The sequence below is a fragment of the Mangifera indica genome, chromosome 10 (genome assembly GCF_011075055.1).
Source record: "Mangifera indica cultivar Alphonso chromosome 10, CATAS_Mindica_2.1, whole genome shotgun sequence".
Lineage (NCBI taxonomy): Eukaryota > Viridiplantae > Streptophyta > Magnoliopsida > Sapindales > Anacardiaceae > Mangifera > Mangifera indica.
Window position 1 is genome coordinate 2983949 of NC_058146.1, and position 23874 is coordinate 3007822.

General features: G+C 34.1%; 5 protein-coding genes across 8 annotated transcripts; 3 read left to right on the forward strand and 2 right to left on the reverse strand.

Annotated features, from left to right (window-relative positions):
* Positions 1 to 336: 336 nt before the first annotated feature.
* On the reverse strand, positions 337 to 3816 carry LOC123226967 (triosephosphate isomerase, chloroplastic-like). Its single transcript, XM_044651555.1, has 9 exons — positions 3465 to 3816; positions 3013 to 3039; positions 2870 to 2939; positions 2348 to 2471; positions 2148 to 2232; positions 1905 to 2037; positions 1621 to 1794; positions 771 to 853; positions 337 to 637 (listed from the first exon to the last, which is right to left on the reverse strand). The coding sequence occupies exons 1-9, from the start codon at positions 3639 to 3641 to the stop codon at positions 581 to 583; spliced, it is 930 nt and encodes a 309-aa protein (XP_044507490.1). The 5' UTR covers positions 3642 to 3816; the 3' UTR covers positions 337 to 580.
* Positions 3817 to 8009: 4193 nt separating this feature from the next.
* Positions 8010 to 10308, reverse strand: LOC123228145 (transcription factor bHLH121-like). Its single transcript, XM_044653412.1, has 6 exons — positions 10062 to 10308; positions 9857 to 9978; positions 9349 to 9476; positions 8783 to 9262; positions 8530 to 8710; positions 8010 to 8375 (listed from the first exon to the last, which is right to left on the reverse strand). The coding sequence occupies exons 1-5, from the start codon at positions 10199 to 10201 to the stop codon at positions 8543 to 8545; spliced, it is 1038 nt and encodes a 345-aa protein (XP_044509347.1). The 5' UTR covers positions 10202 to 10308; the 3' UTR covers positions 8010 to 8375; positions 8530 to 8542.
* An 823-nt stretch (positions 10309 to 11131) lies between these two features.
* On the forward strand, positions 11132 to 15107 carry LOC123228146 (protein XAP5 CIRCADIAN TIMEKEEPER). Of its 4 annotated transcripts, none has more exons than XM_044653414.1 (12): positions 11132 to 11385; positions 11488 to 11553; positions 11635 to 11699; positions 11809 to 11921; positions 12582 to 12660; positions 12788 to 12864; positions 12949 to 13010; positions 13092 to 13223; positions 13332 to 13385; positions 14048 to 14113; positions 14710 to 14784; positions 14891 to 15107. In XM_044653414.1, the coding sequence occupies exons 1-12, from the start codon at positions 11215 to 11217 to the stop codon at positions 14939 to 14941; spliced, it is 1011 nt and encodes a 336-aa protein (XP_044509349.1). In that variant the 5' UTR covers positions 11132 to 11214; the 3' UTR covers positions 14942 to 15107. The 4 variants fall into 4 exon arrangements, with proteins under 4 accessions (XP_044509349.1, XP_044509350.1, XP_044509351.1 ...); XM_044653415.1 differs by having other exon boundaries at positions 11809 to 11912; positions 12579 to 12660; XM_044653416.1 differs by having other exon boundaries at positions 11809 to 11912.
* A 627-nt stretch (positions 15108 to 15734) lies between these two features.
* Positions 15735 to 18963, forward strand: LOC123228147 (translocon-associated protein subunit alpha-like). The gene is made up of 8 exons (XM_044653417.1): positions 15735 to 15979; positions 16427 to 16585; positions 16681 to 16731; positions 16964 to 17052; positions 17709 to 17786; positions 17917 to 18120; positions 18324 to 18395; positions 18624 to 18963. Exons 1-8 carry the CDS (start codon positions 15919 to 15921, stop codon positions 18669 to 18671), a joined length of 762 nt encoding a protein of 253 aa, XP_044509352.1. The 5' UTR covers positions 15735 to 15918; the 3' UTR covers positions 18672 to 18963.
* A 4000-nt stretch (positions 18964 to 22963) lies between these two features.
* On the forward strand, positions 22964 to 23714 carry LOC123228148 (peptidyl-prolyl cis-trans isomerase-like). The gene has a single exon (XM_044653418.1). It carries the CDS (start codon positions 23039 to 23041, stop codon positions 23555 to 23557), a length of 519 nt encoding a protein of 172 aa, XP_044509353.1. The 5' UTR covers positions 22964 to 23038; the 3' UTR covers positions 23558 to 23714.
* The last annotated feature ends 160 nt before the right edge of the window (positions 23715 to 23874 follow it).

Below are 23874 nucleotides of genomic sequence, written 5' to 3' on the forward strand. Positions count from 1 at the left end.
TCTTAACCCAGGTTTCCTAAGAAATCCATATATAAAAAGCCTTCCATAATTACAAATCCCACACTTATAACTACATTACTAAAGACAATCAACAAATGAAATTATGAAAACAAAAACTGATGAACAAAGATTTAAAGAGTATGGTATGCAGATTTTAATTAACAACTCAATATGATATTTCAAGCAATCAAATGAAGAACTTTGATGGGCACAAGAGAAAGAGTGAGCAGTAGACAATCCTGTCTACTTAAATTGCCCATAGAACTAAATAATTTGACAGACCATGCATAGTTTTGCATTGCCAAAGTATAGTGGGATTCCCCATAGAAAAGAAAATTCATGAATATGATGCCAACATCACTTTATATAGATCTCTTATGTTTTATAAATATAAGTTTAGCCCACCAAAGAAACAAGGAATTTGCTACCTTACATGAGAAGGAAAAACAAATGAAGAGATCAAAACTTCATTGAACAAAACGGGGTGGCCTTATTTGGTTACGCTGGTAAGCTTTCATTCAAACTGAAATAAATTTTCTCAGCCCTTTATTCGTTATCCTTGTAAAAACCACTGTATAAATCAAGCAACTACTTTCTTTGATGTTACAGAGTTGATAATGGTAGCAAACTCAGGGCCCTGTATTAACACAAAAGTATAATATAATCAATCTTACTGAAATAATATGTGTTTCGAAATTTGAATCCAGTTGCATTTTAAATTTGGTAATAATCTATTGAATTTTGAAACCAAAGTAACAGGAGAAACAAACCTTCAAAGAAGCACCACCAACAAGAAAACCATCAATATCTTCTTGCTTTGCGAGTTCAGCACAGTTGCCTCCATTTACAGACCCTGCAGAACAGATTCAAATAGCATTAATTTTGTTTTAGCAGCCAACAACCACCAGATTTGGGAAACCTGAACAACCTAGCAGGCATAGCTAAAACCCAATATAATTATCTGAAACCAATTTTGTGGAAGGTCTTTGGCCTAAAACGGTGGTGATAGCAAACTCAAAAAAGTGATCCCAGGTTTGACCAGGACGGTCTGAAACAGAAACAAGGAAAAAGTAACTATGCATAATTGTCCAAATTTAGTAAGCAAACCAAATATCAGTATCAACAATATGGTGAATCACAGATGAAATGGCAGGATACTCTTGGGCTTGTTCACAATTTACAAAAAGAATATATGCCTATCACCAACAAAGTATCAGTATAGCTGACATAAAAGGTCAACCTGGAAATGAGGTTTCAAGTTTTGATAAGAAAACTTGATATATAAGTCTTCTGATTAGCCTGAACATAGATCTCCCCCTTTCTTGCTTTATACCTATCTTCAAGTAAATAGGCATCCTTCAAGCACCTTAAGCTAGTAAAAATCACAAGCACTAGTATTCTTTCCTAGCCATAGGTTTACAGGTTCATGACAGCAGACTGAAAGGTATCCTTAACACAACATACAACTAAGGCATGCATTTCTTTCCTCTTAAATACCAACATAATCATCACCCACTACAGCTTGCACACAATAAATGCTTATTTAATAGATAAGAGATCTCCATTTTCTACAGCATGTGCACAAATAAAATAAAAAGAATGATGATGTAAATAAAGCACCTCCATAAATAATACGAGTTTTAGAAGCAACTTCTGCTGAGACATTATTCTTAAGCCAATCACGACAAGCTGCATGTACTTCCTGAGCCTGCACTGGTGTGGCCACTTTACCAGTCCCAATAGCCCATACAGGCTCATATGCGACAACAACATTATCCCAACTGGGAACAGCATCTGCACATGGTAGACACAACCACAGTATGGATACAAACCTTTTCATTTAATGATGGCATCTAGCATTGACTGCATATTAATGAGAAAAGAAACATCAGCAAGAAAATCACCCGCAAAAGCCTTGAGTTGCTGAAAACAGACATCAAAAGTTTTTCCTGCTTCTCTTTCTTCTAACTTTTCCCCAATACAAGCTATGACACCAACACCCTCACTCAAGGCATAAGCAGCTTTCTTTCCTATAAACTGAAATTAACAAAGCAGTCAAATTCTGAATATAGTACATCAATAGGAACAAAGATGAAAAATCATCTGATATCAAAAACATTTGAAGCACTAAATTTTAGAAACTTCACCTGATCATCCTCACCAATGATATGTCTACGCTCAGAATGCCCAAGAATAACCCACTTGCAGCCAGTATCTTTCAGTTGTTCCATACTACAAAATGGATTATATAAATTAGCTTGTAGAGACAGGCAGAAGTGTAACATGACTACAAAAGCATCAATAATGCTATGAAGACATGAATTTGCCCAAGAAAATGGCAAGATACCTGATTTCTCCTGTAAATGCCCCTCCTTTTCCAACCCAAGAGTTCTGAGATGATATCTCAATTCTATCAGTTAATGAATTCTTCACCTGATCAATGTACACAAAGGGCGGTGCTACCACAACATCTGTCAAACTCAAAAGAAAATTGAAAAAATAGGACTTCTTAATATATTGACGGCACAAGCTAAATTTCCAACAAACTTTGATATATTAAGCACACTTCCCGTGGAAATCCAGTGTTGAACTTTTGCTGGCACAACACCCAGGTCAAACATCAGGTTTGACAAATTGTAAAGTACATTCATCTAGAAAACACATAGAAATCCAAAGGTATAATGCCTTCTAATATAAGATTACACAGGAATGACTTTTGTTTTACTTCAAGGTCGGTAAGCTTAAGTTCTCAACTTGACCCTATTAAGAACTTTCCCAAAGTCTTAAAACCAGCAGATAAACACAAAAAAAGTTGACCAACAAACGTTTATAAATAAAATAAATTTGAGACCAAAAAAAATTATCTCACCAACATCAGCCTCCAACTTGGCACTGTTCAAATCTGAAACAAGCTTGCTGATAGAGTCCTTTGTCCCATTCTGAAAGGAAGAAAAAAACTCAATTTTTTTAAGACAAAATGAATTATAATGTCATTGAGAGATTGGTCCTTACACACTTCCAATTCCCACCAACAAAAAACTGCACGAAAAAAATAAAAGGAGAATATATTAGCCAATAAACAAATGCAAAAAATTATCAATGCAGAATGAGCGTTTCTAAGAGTTTTAACACCACCAAAAGCGCTTTCTTAGCCTATTTTGCAATGTTTGGCTGAAAAGCCTGAAATAGACAAGCACATTCTAGGACTACAGATACACTAGGATATGATCCTCGAAAATTTCCCAACCAAGTGCTTTTGCTGGAAGCTAGCAAAAGCTACCAAGCTACAGTGCTTCCTACTAAGGCACTTCCAAATGCGCACATAGGATAGACTAAACATAACTGAAAATAATCATACTTCTACTACAATATTCTCCGAGAGACAAGTATTTCATAACTTTGACGCGATATAGATAGATCTAAATGTATAAATTAAAAGGAAAAAAATATATATAAGAAAGTACCTTGTTATTGCTTGCCATAGCAACGACGGCGCGGGACGGTTTACGAGAAGAGACGAAACGGAGGTGAGAGTTGACGTGTTGAGAGAAGGATTGAGAGTGAGAGGTTTCGAGCTTGGACAGAGATGATCGGCGTAAGCCGGTGACCTGAGGGCAGTGAGAGGAGACTGTTGAAGCCATAGTGAAGCCAACTACTCAACTCAACCGAACTCGGCGTTTGGCTTTGGGAGAGTGAGAAGTGAGAAAGGTTAAATTTCTAGTGGTCGCCGTTGTGTTTCCAGGGCATAATCGAAGGCTGGTTGGGAGAAGGAAGAAGAGTTCACGCGATTTCAGTAGTGGCACTCACGTGAGAGAATTCGTTTGGTAAGAATTAAAGCTGGATTTGAGCCAAATCGAGCTCAAGTTCGATTTGATTTACACAAAATTGAGCTCAAATTTGAGTTCAAATTCGTAAAAGTCAAGTTTGAATTCAGTTCAGCTCATTGTTCATTTTTAAAATGATATCCTTTTAATACATATTAGTCAAAATAATATTATTTTATATCAAAATTTTTAATTAAAAATTTTAACGAATAACTCGAGCTCATATAGGATCAACTCATTTGAACCGAACTCAAATTCAAATAGGTTTGGTTTGAGTCAAGCCCTAGTAAGAATCTAGTGAGTGGTCCAAATAAGTGACTTGAGTTCCAAGTAGGGAGTTAGGATTCAAATCTTGTATATCAAGATCATATCTTTGATCAATTACTAAATTAGAAATATTATTTGTTTAATGTAGTTAATTTAACTTTAAAAAAAATTCAATTTGAATGAGATTTTAAATTTAATACTAAAATTATATATCCAAAAGATTTATTCTCATCCAAGATATAATGAAATTCTAAATTTCAACTCTCTATAACTTAAAAAAACTCAAACAATAACTCATAATCAAAATTCTGTTAAAAATCTCAGTTAAAATTAAAGATAAAATTGTTATTTTAATAATATTAATAAAAATATATAGAATTTATTAATTTATCCTCAAGGTTTTAAAAACTTACAAATTCACTCATTCCAATAACTTTTTTAGGTTTAAAAAATCACATTCTTCCTCCAAAATCTAGATTTTTTTTCACCTTTGATCACCATCTTCAATGCTAATTACATCCTCTTTTCACTTTAAACAATCGTCGACGTCGATTGTCACGTTTCCTATCCTAAATCATATGGACAACGAGTCTCCAACTATGAGTTAATTCTTTTAACAATTATTTTCATCCAACGATGATGACCATCAAAGAGAGAAAATTGGTCAGCATTGAAGACGATGGAAAGTCAACCAATGGCCAAAGTTAAGATGTCTATGAAGAAAGAGAAAAATAAACTTTATGGATGAAAATATTAGTTTTCAAACTTTAAATAAGGGAAAAACTGTTAATTTTTGATATCTAAGAGGAAAATTGATAAATTTTTAATTTTTTAAAATAATTTTATTAAATAACAATTTTACTTTTAATTTTAACTGAAATTTTTAATAAAATTTAACTCATATATAGGTGTTTGATTTTTTATAAGTTAGAAAATAATACTTTAAAATTTTACTATTCCTTAAATAGGATCAATTCTTATGGCCGAATTATATATGCTATACAAATTAAGAATAGAGGATGATTGTAAATTTATATTTGATTTTCTGTTCTTTCGCCGCATAGACATGTCACAAGTCTAAGCGGAGAGTGCAATTACGGGCTAGAAAGGCACTGGGTTTATAAATTGCTCCTGACAAAACTATTAAAACTTTCACAGTTGTAGCTGTCGCTGTCCTTTTTTGACGAACAAGTGACAACGGCGCCGTTTATGCCGGTATGATAAAATTAAGGATCTGCATCCTTCTGCCACGTGGTTTGACGAGAAAAGGGATAAAGTGATTCGAGGTTCTGATGAATCTGTGGTGGCGAGCTTTGGGCACTGTCTACGTGGATTACTTTAATCTCAAACTAACACAGATCTAAAGTAATTAAAAGCACTGAAAAAGGGTCAATAATTACAATTGTCAAATTCTCATATGAGAAATTTTTCGAGAACGGGTCCCAGACATCTTATATTTAGATAAGGCCAAAGGACTAATTCTTTTCCAAAGGATATTGTTTTTCTCTCATTCTCACATTTCATTTACTTACCCATCAATTATCAAGTTTATTAATTTTAAAAATAAAATTATCATTATTTTATAGTATTAAAAAAATTAAAATTTTATTTTTTTAACTTTAAAAAATAATAATTTTTTGTTCTAAACTCTAAAAAATAATAATTTTCCTCTTAAACTAAATTTTTAAAAAAAATCACTTTTTTTGTATAGGGTTTAATTTCAATATTCGACCACTTTCTTCAATAATTTCTCTTTCTTTAATGGTTTCTCTCAATATCTCTTCTCCCTCCAATAATAGATATTGCTCGTCTGAAAAGACAAATCATCTTTCCAAACGAAGAGTTTCATCTTCTTAACTTAAATAGCCAATTAGAGGAGGAAGAAATCTGACCAGAGAAGAGAGAGATAACGAGAGAGACACAGTCGAAGGAAAATGAAGCGTCAAGAGGGAGATGCAGCCGATAATAACGTTAGAGATACTGCTACAAATTGAAAACTAAATTTTAAAGGGGAAAATATTGATTTTTAAAATTTGATTTAGAAAAAAATTGTTAATTTTTAGGGTTTAAGAAAGAAAAAAATAGATAAAATTTTAAAAGGTTAAGATTTCGTTGATTTTAATTATCTATAGATAGATAAATGAGATTTTTATAGTTAAAAAGTGAGAACTTGTGAAACCCATAAACTTTGGTTGGGAATTAGTCTTTTGGCGTTTAGATAAACATAAACTTGGTTATCAGCAAAGCATCAGGTGCTCCTAATAAATGATAGAGAAAGCTTGTGTTTAAGAATGGATACCTAAACTTCACCAAAATATCAAGTTATATTTTCTCATACATTATATTGTGATTGAAATTAGTTAATTTTTTATGATAAACTCGTTGAAAGATTGAAATATATTCTATAATTTTTAATATTGAAATATATTCTATAAATATTAATATTTATTAATTAAAGTAAAATAACCTTTTATCATTTTAAACTTTATTAAATATATTTTTATTTATGTTTTATATCAAAAATAAAATTTTAAGACTTAAAATAAATATTGCGGTTAAAATATCACTAGTGAAGATTAAAATCACATTGGATCAATGCGATTTCAATTGAAATCACATCAAAATTTTATGATTATAGTCAAAATCACACTAAAATAATACAATTCAATTGGAATCGCATTAGAATAGTGAATCTAATCAATATTATACTGACATGATTTGATTTCAATAAAATCACAAAATTATAATACAATTTTTATAGTCATATAAATCCAATGTGATTTTGATGAAATCACATTATTTTAGTATGATTTTGATAAAATCATATTATTGTAATGTGATTTTGATACAATTTTGACCCTAATTTCAATTTTCATTAGTGTCATTATAGATTTGGAACGACTTTGAGTTAGGGTTAAGATTTTGAATTTTTTCAATTGAAGATATAAGTCCAAGTGGGAAATTTTAATGTTGGTGGAAGAAAATTAATTTGTTTATACTTTAAAAGCCTATCGATAATAATCCTATAATGTTTATATATTTATAAAATGATACAAATACTTTTTGACTGATAAATTATACTTGTGACTTTTTGACTAAGAAAAAAGGAATACTTAAAAAGGTGAGAACTTATCATTTTGACCCAAAAAAAAAAGGTCATTCTCCTGTTATAATATGGGAAAATCAATTTACAATTCTATAATTCCGTCGTCGAGGATCGGAAGCAGCTGCTAACTTCTCATTCAAATTAAGCAGATAAGGCAATACAGTGGTTTTGGAAGTACAAATTATAGGAAAATGGTTAAACGTTTACGAAATTGAGATCACATAACACTTTCTGTTTTGTTTTCTTGCAACACCATAGCTAAAGAAAAGCCAAAGTGGGATAATGTCATCCAAAGCTATAAGGGTTTTATATTGGATCCTCGACCAGTGCACAATACTACAGACATGACACACAAACCAAGGGGGGTTTGGGGACAGAACTATGTAAAAAGCCAAGGCCACCATCTAACAAGTTGCTTGTTAAACGAAGGTGGGAGGGTAAATCACACCTACTAGGCACACATACCCACCACACGAAATAGAGCCCAAAATCTGGCAGATTCATTGCAATCCTTGTCAAACATTTTAATATCACAAATAATCTATTTACAAGTCAGTAGATTGGAAGGTATGAATTAAAGATAAAATAACACATAGTCACGTAATGACACATCATCAGTATACTTAAAATTATATACACTTAGATAGATGACATACAAGAGCAATTACCATATTTTCTCCAAGTAGCAGTGCAATAAATTTATCTTAACAAGTAAAGAAGTTAGACGTCAAGCCTTATCCTTAGTCAAATCCCTAGAGATACATATCAATAACACCCAGTTCCATTTATACATTTACCATGCAAAACAAAGGTCACTGATAAAAGCTAAAGTTCCTTAAATATTATTGCACAATTTACAACTAGAACTACAAGCCTAATTTGTTAACATAATAAAAAATTTTGAACATATTACCTGAGTCTTACTGTTTGCCCAGTCAAACATTAGATATTTTCCGACTCTAATATCAAAATTTTGTACAAGAACAAACTAAAGATGCCAACAAATTCTTCCTTACAACAAGCTCTCACTTACATTAGGTTCAAGTCCATTGATAGCATGTTTCTCACCGAAAGAGAGAAGACAATAAACCTCATATATGATCCCCACAGCCTCCAAAAAGAATTGGAGATGCCCACCAGAACCCAATCTCAGAATTGCTTGATATAGCAGAAGTGTTCTACACTCAGCGCATTTTAAGTGACTCAGTAAATGACAAGTCAATAGATGCTAAAACAATCCAGTCAATTGAAATAAACAAATTGAAAACATACTCGTACATATAATTAACAAGAAAACCAAATGCTAAATATGCATGAAGCTGGATAAAATACCTGGTTCTTGTACCTAACTTTTTGCCCCTTCTGAGTCATCAGGCTTTCTGCCACCAACTATGCTACTGGATGAGCTATCTTGTAAACTACGAGATGAAGAACACCTACTTGAAGAACTACCATCTGTAGCATTGCTTTCCTTCCTTAGAGACTTCTTGGTTCTTTGTCCAGACGACAAAGCCTAGAAAAAATATTTCAATCAATTGCTCAATCTGGAAATTATTTGTAAAGGATTCCCAAGGTATCCACTGACCTGATCTGTAGTCAATCCAGGGGTTTTCAGCTCGAGGTCAGTCATGACGTCATTAGAATCCTCATTTTTCTCAATCATGGTCTCCCCTGACGATTGTTTTTTAGAATCTTGTTTACTTGACACATGAGACCTACTACCTGGCTGCACAACTGGAGAGACATATTCTGTTGCCTGCGCTTCAACCATGGTATTACGAGTTACATATGGTACAAACGTTGCAAATGGGTTAGGAATGACCCCAGGATTCTGATTTCCGAAGATGGGATATGGCTGCATTGATGGATGCATGGGAATTGGCCCTGGAGGCATTGGCATTGGCATTGGGAATGGATATGAAGGTGGGGTCATGACAACTGAATGATCCATGGCAGCCCATGGGACCATTGCCCTGAGTCTCTGCTGATATTGAGTGGTAAGATTCTCAATATCAGATCTAAGAGATGCCTTCTCTTCTCTAAGATCATTCTTCTCTTGTGTTAACTGCTCTTCAACCAAAATTAGTATCTCATTAAAGAGGAGTTCAAATCTCAGCACCACTGATAGAGTAAAAGAAATTTAAAGATCACCTCACAGGATTCTTCTGTCAGTGTAGCATACTCAGCTTTGAGTTTATCAACTTGAGATGTTAGATCCTTCAATAACTGAACTGTGTCAGCTAGAATGGTTGCTTTTTCATTTTTAGGCCTATCAGGATCTACATTTCATAAAATCACAGAAGAACTGGAATTAATTCCTCATCTAGACATCAAGCAAAATCGTACACTAAAACAAATTCATACCTAAAACACACTTGGCATCATACTAGGTATTTCTACATAGGACCTTCAATATATCTGGCCAAACTAACTGCTTAGCAGAATTAGATAGAACTAGATATCAAGGCATCACCCTTACAGATTTCATCAGCTAAAGACACTATTTAGTTAGATTGAAGCCAAATTAAAAGGTACACCGTACACAGCCAAAAGCATAATCAAATTAAATTATGCTAAAACATTCAAAGGTAAAAGACTATTCAAATATATTCAAAAATCAATAAATTACTTGCAACATATCATTAAAATTCAATTTCACCTAAAGTGTTTCCCAATTCTGTAAAAATTTCATTAAGCCGATCCCTCCTTAACTTCTCACGATCAGCCTTCTGAATTTTTCTCGCGGCAACACAATCCTTGATTTCACCTTCAGGCCTTTGACTAAAAAAAAGCTAAAAGCTCTATAAGAAATAATTACACAGAGGAGCAATCTCCATCAATCAATTCACAGCACAAAATTAAACCTGGATTTAGGTTGGGGGCGACTGGCAGGTACGCGCGGTTCAGGAGGCTGAGGTTGATGAAACTCTATGAAGGCGGGATTTGGCGCTGCCATTGATTGAATAAAGGCAGCTTCGTTTTTGAGCTGATGATGACGATCCATTGTTGGCGATGATGGTGAGACTTGGCTTTGGCGAGTGGTGTTAAAAGAAATTCGTCTGTCGGGAACACGATTAGGAAGCTTAAGTGGATAACTTCTGTGCCTGCTATGAGAGGATAAAAACCAAACCCACCGAAACTCTCATGAAATACTTATTACATCTTACAATTTTGAAAAATCCATTTTTCCACCTATCTCTTAATTTGGTAAATAGAGTCGGTTAAATTTTCTTTTAGTAACAATATACATAGACTTTTTTAAGTATACGAATGAGGTATATAAATAATTTATTATTATAAGATTTGATATTAACCTTTTATATCACCACCCAAGTCCTTTATATCAAATCTCATTACCACCCTTTGTTTCAAACCTCATCACTATCTATCTTTGCATAAATCATTATCATCACTAACCTTTCCACACCATCAAACCACTACCACTTTACTTTATCATCATTTTTAGTTACTTTACAATTTTTATCTACTAACTAGATTTATCATTTTTCGTAACCAATACAGAGTTTGGGTCGATAATTAACTAGATTTATCGTCATGTCATATGAATGAGCCCTAATCCATCAATTTCCTAATCTCGTTCATAGTTGTCAACTTAAATCTTACTTTCTTCTTCTACTAACTAGGTTGTTGATTTGTATTTCATAAACTATCTGTCATAAATATATAAGAATAGATTAATTATTCTTTTTGAGAAGGTGACGTTGATTTTTTGACATCCCCAAAGCAAGGACAAACCGAGAATGGGATGTCTAACTATATCCCATGATAGGGCTCGGTTAATTAAACCACGTTAACAATAGAGGGGCTTGTTAACTATTCTTTAAATATCAAGGATCTGTGAGTATTTACCCTACATTCAATATACAGAATATCCCATTTTGGGTTAGCCCGGTCCACCTATAAAAACACGGTTTATTTCTTCGGCGTTTTAGAAAAGTCACCTTTCCAAAGTGCTGGCTCGGACTTGAGAGGCAAAAGAAAACAGAGAAACGAAAAATGTCGGGTATGGGAGACGGATACGTGGGCACGGCCCAGGACGCTGTGAGGATCCGACGGCTCGAGAAGCAAAGAGAAGCCGAACGACGCAAAATCCAAGAGCTCAAGACCAAGTCCGCCTCCGATAAGGGCCAACCCGGTCTCCTTCAGTTCGGGTCAAGTACTTCTGAGGTCTGAAACCACTTATTTCCTGTTCAATTAAAAATCTCTTCCATCTAGGGCTTTCTCAAATTGTTGTTTTATTTGTTTCTTGCATTTTGCTTCGTTTTTCAGATTCTTGAAACCGCGTTTAAGAAGGAAACGGTTGGTTTAGTTACTAGAGAACAGTACGTTGAGAAGGTAATAAATTTTGAAGCCTCTTGTAAATTTGATTTACTGGCTCAATTTTGTTGGAGGTTTAATGTAATTATGTTTATATAGAGGGTCAATATTCGGAATAAAATCGAAGAAGAAGAGAAGGAGAAGCTTCAAAAATTACAACAGGAGTGAGTTAATTTTTTTTTTTTTGGGGGACTTTTGTTTGAATTTTGCATTATTTTCTTTCATTTTGGTGACCATTTCGTTTATTTATAAATTTTTTTTACTGCATTATAGAGAGGAGGAGTTGCAATTGCAAAAGCGAAAAAAGCGGAAGATTAGGGGAAATTCTCGATTATCTTTTGCCGAGGATATTGAGAGCGATAGTGAAGAGGAGAAAGGTGAATATAGTGAGTATATTGTTTTGTAAAGTTGCTGCAAGTCTGCCTTTTTTCTTATTTAATTATTGTGGAAATTATCTGAAATACTGGTATCAGTATGCTATGGTTTATTAGAAATGGTGTAACTGTTGATTTTACAGTTTGATTCTGCTACAATTATAGTTTAACTGAAGATGATAAATCTCTGAGTTCTACCCTACCAACAAGTTTGAATGCTGGATTAAGGAAGTTGCCATATAAGTATTGGAATTGGTCGTTAGTTGTTACTTTTGTCTTAGAAGCCATATGAGGTAGCTGTGGTTGGGTCTTTTGGCCCTACTTGAGAGGTGCTTCTGATTATATTTGCATCTTAGGAGATATGTGAAGCAGTTTTGTTTGGGTCCAACTTAAGGATGCTTAGTGTGTAGTCATTTTGACTTGTTGAGAATGATTGTTTGACATCCAAAGCATTTTATCAATCTATAGGAAGGGAAATCTTTTAGAAATAATAAATTATATTGCTGTATCTTGCTTGCAAGAGTTATACTATATATATGATGTTATGATCAAACTTTTTTTAATCTTAATGATTCGGATGTGGATGTTTAGCTTCATGCTTCTTTTCTGGTTCTTTTATGGCCTTTACTCCTCAATCTATTGCTGATGATACTCTGTTTATACTTTTAGCAGATAGAATTGAAACTAAGAAGTTTGGGTGTGGAAAATTTGGAAAGGACCCAACAGTGGAGACTAGTTTTTTGCCTGACAGGTGTGATTTCTCTCTTGCTATGTGTTCTTGTGTATGAGGTGTGTGGGAATTTCTTTCTTTCTGCTGCGTGTTTATGGGAACTTGGGTCTAACAAATTGGCTTAGGGGTGCTGAGGATGCTCTTTCAGTGAGCGGGAGGCAGAGGAGCAAGCTGAGCGTGAAAGGCTGCGGAAACAGTGGCTTCGGGAGCAAGAGCAGATTCGAAGTAATCTATTATTCTAACCCTGTTTTGTTGGGATATAGAAGTGGGAGAAAACAAGTTTCTCAACTGAGTTTATATTTGTTTCAGATGAGCCCCTTGAAATTACCTACAGTTACTGGGATGGAGCTGGTCATAGACGAGTGATCCAGGTTAGCAGAAGTTGTAGGACTTGTGTTTGATCTATCTGTTCTATTTTAAGATTTGCTAAACTTCATGTGTAAATTGCGTAGGTGCGAAAGGGGGATACTATTGGAGAATTTCTTCGTGCTGTTCAACAGCAGCTTGCACCTGAGTTTCGAGAAATCCGAACAACATCAGTGGAGAATTTGCTTTATGTCAAAGAAGATCTTATAATTCCTCATGTTAGATATATTTTAATTAAAGCTTTAGTTACACTTGGCCTTCCTAGATAGCTTAATTTCAAGTTAAATAATTTTTACATCTCTTCTTTTCATGTTTTGGTATTTCAGCAACACAGTTTCTATGAGCTTATTGTCAACAAGGCAAGGGGAAAAAGTGGACCGGTAATGCTCAATTCTTTATTTTTTTTGGTTGTAGTAGGTGCAGTGTAATATTACTGGTGATTTGATGTTGGTTCCATCTGATTGCCAAGCTAAGAAAAAGTGTAGAGATTTGTTCTTTGCTTTGTTAATGTTTTGAGTATCTCAAGAATGATAAAGTTGTGATTTCTATCTGGAGTCTGATTGATCTATTCCTCAGGGAAATTCTTATCTGTATAAAGTGGTTGATTTATTCCTTAGGGAAATCCTCACCTGGATAGAGTGGTTGATCCATGCCCAGTTCACTCTGATTGGATATTTCTCTATCTTGTTTCAATAAAGGGCTTCTCTGATTTTGATAATAATAATTGTTTTTCCACTTGATAAGATTTATAGAACTTGACTGATTATGATTTAACATGTTTCAGTTTGTTGTTTTTGAAATTATAATGCCAGTTAAAGTGTCTCTTCTTGCATAATATAACTGGTAGCTAAGCATGATTCCCTCCTAAATGATCAAGATACTGTTGTTCATTCAACAAACTGTTACATTATTTTCTCTTTGTAGATATATTAATTTCTCTCCTACTGCAATTCTTTTAATAAAGAACATTTTTTCTCCCTCTATCGGGATTTATCAAGCAGAGTTTACTCATAATTATGTGCTCTCTATTTATTTGAGACAGCTTTTCCACTTTGATGTGCATGAGGATGTACGAACAATTGCTGATGCAACAATAGAAAAGGATGAGGTACATTTCTTGGCCAGTTTTTCTCTTTTTAATCTAGTAAACGAGTAAGATACTGACTTTTACAAAATTTCAACATAACCGAAATCTAGGAAGTGTTTTTCTTTGGCTAAATTTAACATGATGCAATGATCGCTTTGGCTAAATCAGCTGGATGCAGTGTATTTAGTAGTGTTCAGTGGCGTTGTGCTTATCAGTCATGAGTAAATTGCTTGGCATCCTTGCAATGTTGGGTTGGTATTACCCAAGCCAATGTTGCAACAACATAGAATTTCTATTTAACCTTGGTCTAAGTTCTGTTGTCACACTGCTGTTTAGTCCAAATGTTTTAAAAATTCTTCTCCTATGAAAATAGAGTTTGCTTTTTAAGATTGTCTATGTCGATAGAACTTGAATCATATTGTTTTAGAATGAATTATAAACCTGAGCAGGGGAAGCCATAATTGATAAACTGCAGACTTTGGTTATAAGCTGAATGTACAAAAGACTACTATTAGGTTATAGTTTTTAATAAGGATTATCTGCATATGTGTTCACATTCCAATTTGAGATTTTAGTGCTTTAAAACATTATCTTTACTATCTCAAATCCTTGAACAGTCCCACGCTGGGAAAGTCGTTGAGAGGCATTGGTACGAGAAGAACAAGCATATCTTCCCGGCTTCTAGATGGGAGGTAATTTCTCTCCTGTCACGACACTTCACTTTTATGAATTCTCAGTATGGTCCTTTAGATCATTCCTGATAACTTTTTCTTTTTTTTATCGTCTCTTGTTTTGCAGATATATGACCCAACAAAGAAATGGGAGCGTTACACCATCCACGGGGATTAATTAGCAATAGGAAAACATTCAGTTTTGTATAATTTTGATTTGTATGTGAATGTTTAGATTTGGGACCGAGTATGAAGGTCACAATAGTTTGTCGTACAATTATTTACCACAATCATCTTCTACCAGAGTGGCATCATACCAATCATGTGGATGAAGAATTTTAGAATTCTCTTCCTCGTTCTCCTTCTCCTTGACTCCCTCCTCCTCCAATGGTTATTTATCGTTTCCACCTTGTTCAACTTTTTAAAATCGTTTGGCATGTTTGGGTCGGGCCAACCAGTCTACAGGATTAAAACGGTGGCTACAGTAATGGGTCATGTTGCCTGTAGGCTGGGCTAAAAAGGATCTGACCTGAGCTTGTGTCACCTCTACTTGAACCGATAAGATTTTCTTAATTTTTATAAATGTTTTTAGTGATTGAATATTAATTAAAATAAATATATGGTGAAATGAGGCATGAAAATGGAATTTTAAGATTTGGTTAGATCTAATTACAATCAAATCGCATCTGAGATTTTACAATTTGATTAAAATTACATCATGATGATATAATTCTAATTAAATCATTTCATCTTGGTGAAATTATTATTGAAATTGTACAATTTCAATATGATTCCAGTTGAATCATACCAAAATAATATGATTATTATTGGAATTATATTAATTATAGTAAATAATAAATTTTTAAGTTAACAAGGAATATATGTAATGTATTTGTATTGTATAAGCACAATCGTATAGATTTTGACCGGAAAATTTCGTCTTTTAGAATCAGAGGGGGCGGTAAAATGTTGAAAAAATAGCAAAGCAATGTAATCCTGAGAAAAAAAATTTAAAAATAAAAAAGGAAAATTCGAAGATCAAAAGGTGTCCAACGACTCCTCTCAGCGTCGAAGATTGGCCCCCGAGTGACACTATAAGTATACAATTTTTGCATTTTGGTATACGGCCTGAGAAAACCCAACCATTTCTCATCAATGAAGAATTTTAGACTTCTCTTCCTCACTATTCTTCTCCTCGCCTCTCCTCTCCTCCAAGGTTACTTTTCTCTTTTCTAGATCTAGATCTGTACGTGCACATGCATCGATTCGTTTTTTTATCTTTCAGTTATAGTATTCTGATCTATTTAGTTCATCAGCTTCAATTTTGTGCCCTTGCATGCTTCTTGTTTTGTACGATTTTTCGATCTGTTCAAATTGTGATATAATTTTTGTGTTTTTATGAACACAGCCTTTTATTTTTTATTTATTGTTAATGAGACGGACATGACTTGTTTTATTTTTTTGTTTTTCTAAAGCTAAAAGAGTGTTCATTGGACAGTAAAGAGTCTTTTAATGGATCCTTTTTAGAATAGTGCATGCATTTGATTTTGAATTGGTAGTAATTGCTGAAGAATTTAATTGATGTTGTGCTTAGTTTGATCTAAAGTTGAATTGATAATGTGATTAATGTGCTTGTGAATTGATGGTTCTTTTGCTGGATTAGTGGCTAGGTGTCAGTCCGATTCGGCGGAAGCTGTGGAGACTGTTGAAGGCGGTGATCTTGGAATTGTTGGTGAAGATGCCCCAGGGTTTGTTGATAGTAGTTTTGGCCCAGCACTAGGAGTTGACACCGTATGCGTTTTCCCTAAGAATAGCGCTAGATGTGAGAACTCTATCGGTGTTTGCTAATTGATTTTTTTATCATATGTGTAGTATTTTGAGAGATGTTCAATTTGATTTCTGTTTCTTTTACTGCAGTGGTGACGGCTGGAGAAGAGACCGAACTTCTTGTTGGGATGAAAAATGATGGTAATTTGATTAATTTTTGCAGTGTTGTTGTTGCATGTTGAAGTGAAAAAAGTAGTGATATGATGCTTAGGGAACTTGATAGTATATTGTCTTTTTTGGTTATTTTCCAAGTGAATGATTTTCTTGTTGTGTAGCATATCAGTTTGTCTGTTTTTTCAATTTTATTTTTATTTTCTGTTTATAAAGAAATAGCTGGACCCTAGTTTAAATGGCTCTTTGTTTGGGGTGACAGCGGAGTCAGTCGTGAATGTGCATGCAATTCAGGCCAGTATTCATCTGCCTTTTGATCATAAGCTGCTGGTTCAAAATCTGACTTCACAGGTAATTTCAGGTTTGCTTAAATATATATTCATGATTTGAAATCGCATTTTCCCCACATCTAAATAACTTGCTTTGTTAATCTGATTGGTGTCTCTTTAGAATGGGTATATTGCTTCATTTGCTATTCCTGAAGCAACTGTGGTGACTGTGGAAAAGGATTGTATGATTTTTGTAAAATGAGATGTTGAGCAGTTGTCAGATTTCTTTGCTTTGATTGTTTCACTGTAGTATTTTTTTGTTGTGTGCATGAGTAAATATTGTAGTGTGTTAAGAGTGTTTTGTACTTTATGATGGTAGTGGTATAGCTAGAGATGTTATGCTTGTAATACTGTTTAGTTGTCTGCCAAGAATTGGCTTAATCAAGCAACACATGTTGATTAAGATTAATATTTTCTTGTCCTGTTGGAAATCATGGTATTGTCTAAGTTATCTTTGTCATTTTCTCTCCCCAGCAACAAAGCTTTTGCAGTAGTTTATTTCTAAAATGCCTTTTATGCATCTTTTTGGCTTCTCAATTTTCCAGTATGCTTTTTATTATGGCTGCTTTTCACCTTTTTTTTCCCTCTCATATTTTTCTTGGTTGGATGGGTTCTGTTCTGGTTGTTTTTTTCTTTATTGCTTTCTTATCCAGGGTGTTTTTTGGTGCCTTACCGTAGGCCTTTAACAATGCATCTGTCCCAGCTTCAGCTCAAGCTACATTCCCATACATTTTTGCTGTCAGCAAGTACTTGCAGGTAATTAATTAGTGTGGAAGCTTATAATGTTACTTAAACTAAATTTCCACAGGCTTCGAAATCCCTAGAAATTGGTGAAAAAGAAAACGTTGTTTTAAGCTTACCTATTGTATTCCTTTTCCTTTTGTAGCCTGGAACTTTTGATCTTGTGGGCTCTATCATCTATGAGATAGACCAGCATCCATATGTAACTACCTTCTATAATGGTACCATTGAGGTCATTGAGTCTGGTGGTTTCCTCAGTGTTGAATCCGTGTTTCTTTTTAGCCTTGCGGCTGCGCTTCTTGTCTTCGCTGGATTATGGATCCATGGTCAAGTAAAGCAGTTATCCAAGGTATTTATTTGCCAATTCTCAATTAATTTATTGTATTCTTTCTTTTATATATACCACTGTGAGAATGTGAACTGATATCCTGATAGAAAATGTTTACTATTAGAGTGAATTTTCTGACGTGGAATATATCTTTTTTGTTTTTATGATCTTTTATGTTTATCTTTTGGTGCCATGATCTGACTTTTGTTCTTCTTGTGGTATAGAAAACCAAGAAGGCTCCAAAGGTGGAAGTTGGAACAAGAAGTACAGATGCCTCATTGGATGAGTGGCTTAAGGTTTGTGGTTTATGCACTTTTACCTCTCAAAACTTTTCCAACTATAAGTATATATGTTTTTTATGTTCCTTAACCAGCAGCTTTTCTCCCTCCCTCTGGGAAAAGGAGTGGCCAAGTGATGGTTCGATATTTGGTTTCAAATATATCACGCCATTCATTTATATCAAGTTTCATCATAAAGATCATCAAACATTGGTTTCTAATGTGTTTGTTTTATGCCCATTTCAGGGAACAGCATATACACAGTCACTATCCAGCAAATCAAAGAAGAAGTAGACAAATGTCAATGCCAAGTTCAGCTGCAGAATCACTCTGGTTAAGTGCTGACTCTTGTAACTCACACTAGGCATTTCGAAATTTTAAGAGTTTATAAGTCAAAAGTAGTTTTGGAAATTTAGGCCAGAAAAGACTCGCCTTGCTGTCGGAGCATGTGGAAAAAAATTTTAGAATATTTATTTTCTTGGAGGTGCCAAAAAGTTGAGGCATTTTGACTTTGAGGGCAAAAACTAACTCCAATTTGAGTAGGAAGAGCACAATTTCTTGAATCCGAAGAATCTGTCTTAGATCACATAGCTTTTTATTTTTTATTTTTTTATTTTTTAACTTGCATGCTTGTGTCTTAGATCACATAGCTTTTTATTTATTTATTTATTTTTTTTCAAACTTGCATGCTTGAAATAGATAATATCCTAGTGTTGCGAATAAATGAAGTTAATATCTCTCACATTAAATAAATAATATTAGCGCTGTATCGGATTGGGATCAGATCATCATAGTGGTGTAATCCTTGTTTCTAACTTTCCTTACGTTTATGCCATATCCAAATAGAATATTCTATTCATTTGTAATCTTGTTCATAGTTTTTTGGTTTTATAATAAAATAATACTTTAATATGTGGTCAATTGTAAGTATAATAGCAGTAGCAAATTCACGATATCATATGCACCAGAATGGAAAACAATATCTGAATCAGCCCAGAAATAGTATTTGATTCAATAGAATACTTTCGTCAACGTTATAAATTATAAAGAACTATGAGATCACAAAGTTCCATTTTTGCCTTGTTTCCATTGCCTGGTTTTCGCCATCCTCTACAGGAGGGCTGGAAACGAGCCCTCTGAGCCTAGCTTGAACAGAGCTTGGTTCATTTTTGGCTCATTTTAGACTAGGCTTGACTTGGATTTAGTTTGGATTTACCGAGCTTGCTCAATCATATGTTCATGATTGGTTTTGTGTTTATTGTCTTGAGCTCATTCAAGATAAGTTCGTTTCGAATCCAAATAAGTTTGTTTTGAATTTTACCCTATTTGTATGTAGGGTTGAAAATGATGTTGTTTGTTAAGAGTTCAAGCAAGTCACTTGAGCATGACTTTAGTTTTGGTTTGGGCTTAGGTTCGTTTTTTGTTTTACTTACTAGCTCGTACTCAAGTTCGTGTCTGTTGTCTCATGCTTGTTTGAGTTAAACTTGTTTTGAATTCAAACAAATTCGTTTCGAATCCAATCTTACTCTATAGGGTTGGGATGCAATCCAAGGGGTTGAAGCTTGGTTTGTAGCTTTGACTGAATGAGTCTGAGTTTGGATCAAAGATTAAATTCATTTTCGTAAACATGTTAAATTTAAACTAATTCGAATATTTAATTTTGCACTTAACTTGGATTGGGTTAAATTATTTTTAAATCAAACTTAAACCTTAATTTTACAAATCAAGACAAAGTTAGAGCTAAAAGACAATTCAGCTTGCCGATATTCTATTATTTTCTATGAAAAGTTCAATATTATTTTTGAGGCACAAGTACTCTCTTAATTTTGAAGCATATTTTGATAAATAATTTTAGTCCAATACTATAAAGCAAGTAAAGAAGCTTGTTCATAATGCAAAGTGTAGAGCATAGCTATGAAGCTACTAATATCATTTGTTTGCACCAAAAATCTCACAAAATTAGGTTTCGTCATTGATACCATTGATCTATTGTTCAAACGAGAAATATTATGTATACACATTTTTTATATATAATTTAGATACATAGATAATATATTATTATTTGATTAAATATTGTTTTATCTTTAATTCAAAATTATTATACTATTTATATAATCAAATTGTATATTAAAATTACGTCTGTATAATCTTATTGTGATTGAAAACTAAGTATAATCTGCACACCTCTATCATATGTAAAAATAGTATATTATCGATTAGTATTATTTGGTGTACTTACAAATTTATCGAAAATTGAAAACAAAGTATGCCACTGGAAGTTACCTGCCATAATTCATGAATTCCTGAATGAATCATCTTTTGCCCTTCATACAGCAGCATCTCCGGTTGCAGGACACATCATCTTTTGCCTGCATTCCTGTAAATCGAAATTCCTTCTGACATTGGCACGGACTGGAGGAGGTTCTGAGTATATACATGTGACAGACAAAGCTGAAAAGCTTAAATAGATTCAGGGACTTGGCTTGGCTGTGGTTCATTCCTTAAAGAAACAGATAATACCCTCATGCTGATGTGTGTGCTCGCAAAACATTGAAGTTTGATGGTTTTGCTCACAACCCAAATTGGGTATTGACAGTTTAGGAGCTCTCCAGATATATCTTAGTATCCTAATCGATGTTGGATGTACATACAAAACTATTATTTCTTCTATATTTTGCCGATATGGGATTCCACTATAGGTGTCATATTAAAGCCACAAAGAAATGAATTTACAACAGTGAAAGACAAATATACATATTTTAGCCTTTATTAATTATTACTAGAGGAACTCATTGCCTTCGACCCTTAGGGGTTAACAAAACCGATGAAACATGAAAACTTTCAAAGAGAAGACCTGAGTTTGAGCCTCTATCACGTAAAATCTTCTAGCAGGGTTCTTCCTCTCTCTTATGTCCTGCAGTTCTCAAAGAAGAGTTAAATTGGTGAAGAAACCATCAGTTGTAAACAGCAAAATTGAATGCTCTTACACCCCTTGGTTCTGTTATCTGTGTCAAAGACAAAGTCCACTGTTGTGGCCAACCACAACTGCCCTTGTAATCAGGTCAGGGATCATGCAAATCTGAAAGAATATATAATTGAGGCGTTTCTTGTCATTTTCCTTGTTCAAAAGGATGCCTTCAAGTGTGGAGGATGTGCCAAAGGGAGCAGCCTAGTGGATTGTTTCAATCATTTTTGTGGTGTTACGTAATTGTCATCACTCATCAATGAGATATGATGTTCGTTTTCTGTTTCAAAACAAGCTGATAATTTTAGCGCATTGGCTGGCCCTAGCTCCCTTTTTGGTATGTTTCAATGGTGACGGTGATTGAACATGGGTTTATACTCAATCAAGATAATTTAAGTGATAAAAAAAAAACTTCATATATAAGAGAATATGAATTCAAGTCTCCTCTGACTGCATATTAAGATCAAAACTCTTGATTTAGGGTTTAGGGTGATTGAATATGGGTTTATATACCGTTAAAGATAGTTTGAGTGATAAAAGAAAATGTTTCATATATAGGAAAACATGAATTCGAGTCTCCTCTAACAGCATATCAAAATCAAACTCTTGATTTATCTGATTCAGTGATTATGAGCTCGATTATTAGATCTAAACTTTATCTTATCCAGTATAATTGGTTTTAACCTAATATGATGATTTGACTCAAATGCAATTCCTTGTTACCAAAAAAAAAAAAAAAACTATGGGTTTATACATTCATCCTCAAACATTGCTTTGTCTCCAAAATAGAATTTTATCATCCAATCAATCTCTGAAATCTGTTCAACCTATATTTATTTTGAAACCACTATATAATCTCAATTATTATAATACAATATTTACACTCATAATTGTTATATTTTATTCAATTTTTTTGGTATAAAGTGATTTTTGAAACTATTGAGAGGTAGTATGATATTTTAAAATTTTTAAAAGACGTTCTAACAATTCCAAAAAGACTCAAATGTTTTTAAAAAAATACATTTTGCTCTATGATATATGATTATATGACAAAAACACTTTATTTATAAAAAGAAATGAAGAAAGGACTAGGGTAAAAAAAAAAAGAAATAAGAGGTTTCCTGCAAAATTTAGATATTTAAAATGTTATTTTTAATTTTTATTAATTTATGTTTATACAATAATTTTGAAATATAAAATAGTAGAAATAAAATAATAATTTTATTTTTTAATATTATTATTCTATTAATAAAATTTAATTTTAAGTTAAAAAAATTATTTATTCTTGATTTTGAGTAAAAAAGTGTTGTTTATGTAAAGTAGGGTGGAAAGTGTTTTAAAGCCAAACCTTGGGGGACAATTAATTCATTCAAATATTTATTACTTCTAATAATTTTAATTTCCTTTTTATTTTTGGAGATATTATAGCCTACATCTACAACAAATTTGATGACGAAACCAAATAGTCACCACATCAGTTCCTTCACTTAACCCTGGTCAAATCTTAACCTAACCACGGTTTCTTCAATTTACTTCAACGCCCTCCACGTGTCCTCTCTCGACGGCCCAGATTCTCTCCTTCTCGTCTTCCCTCGTCGCTTCCCCCTATATAATGTCCCTGTAAACCCTAATTATTCTCCACATTGAAACGACGCTACACAAGTCTAACTAGTTTCTCTCTTTGTTGATTTCAGAAATGGCCAACCCTAAGGTATTCTTTGACATGACTATTGGCGGTCAGCCGGCTGGGAGGATTGTGATGGAGCTCTATCAGGACACCACTCCTCGCACCGCCGAGAACTTCCGAGCTCTCTGCACCGGCGAGAAAGGCGTCGGTCGCTCCGGCAAGCCACTCCACTACAAAGGATCAACCCTCCACCGCGTGATCCCCGGATTCATGTGCCAGGGGGGCGACTTCACCGCCGGAAATGGTACCGGAGGTGAATCAATCTACGGCGCCAAGTTCGCCGACGAGAATTTCGTTAAGAAGCACACCGGACCGGGAATTCTCTCCATGGCTAATGCCGGACCTGGAACCAACGGATCTCAATTCTTCATCTGTACTGCCAAGACCGAGTGGCTCGACGGAAAGCACGTGGTGTTCGGCCAGGTGGTTGAGGGCATGGACGTGGTGAAGGCCATTGAGAAGGTTGGATCAAGCTCCGGCAGGACTTCGAAGCCCGTTGTGGTTGCTGACTGCGGTCAATTGTCTTAGATCAAAAAATAAAAAGCGTAGGCTTAGATGACGATCATGATTCTAGCGAATCATGACGGATGACTATGATATCTATGATGTGGGTGTGTTCAGTTTTAATTTCTCTTGTTTGATGTGGCTGTGTTTCCTGTCTTTAATTGAGCTGTGTTTTCAATAAGGGCCTGAATCTATTTCTGATTATGATGATCATGTGCTAATTTTAATGCTTTTTGGCCGTTCATTTCTGGGTTTGTTTGTTTGGTTCCACAAAGATCTAGAAAGGAGATGAAAACGAAGATAAAAAAAATCACTTGACTTGGTCTTGGTCTCCGCATGGG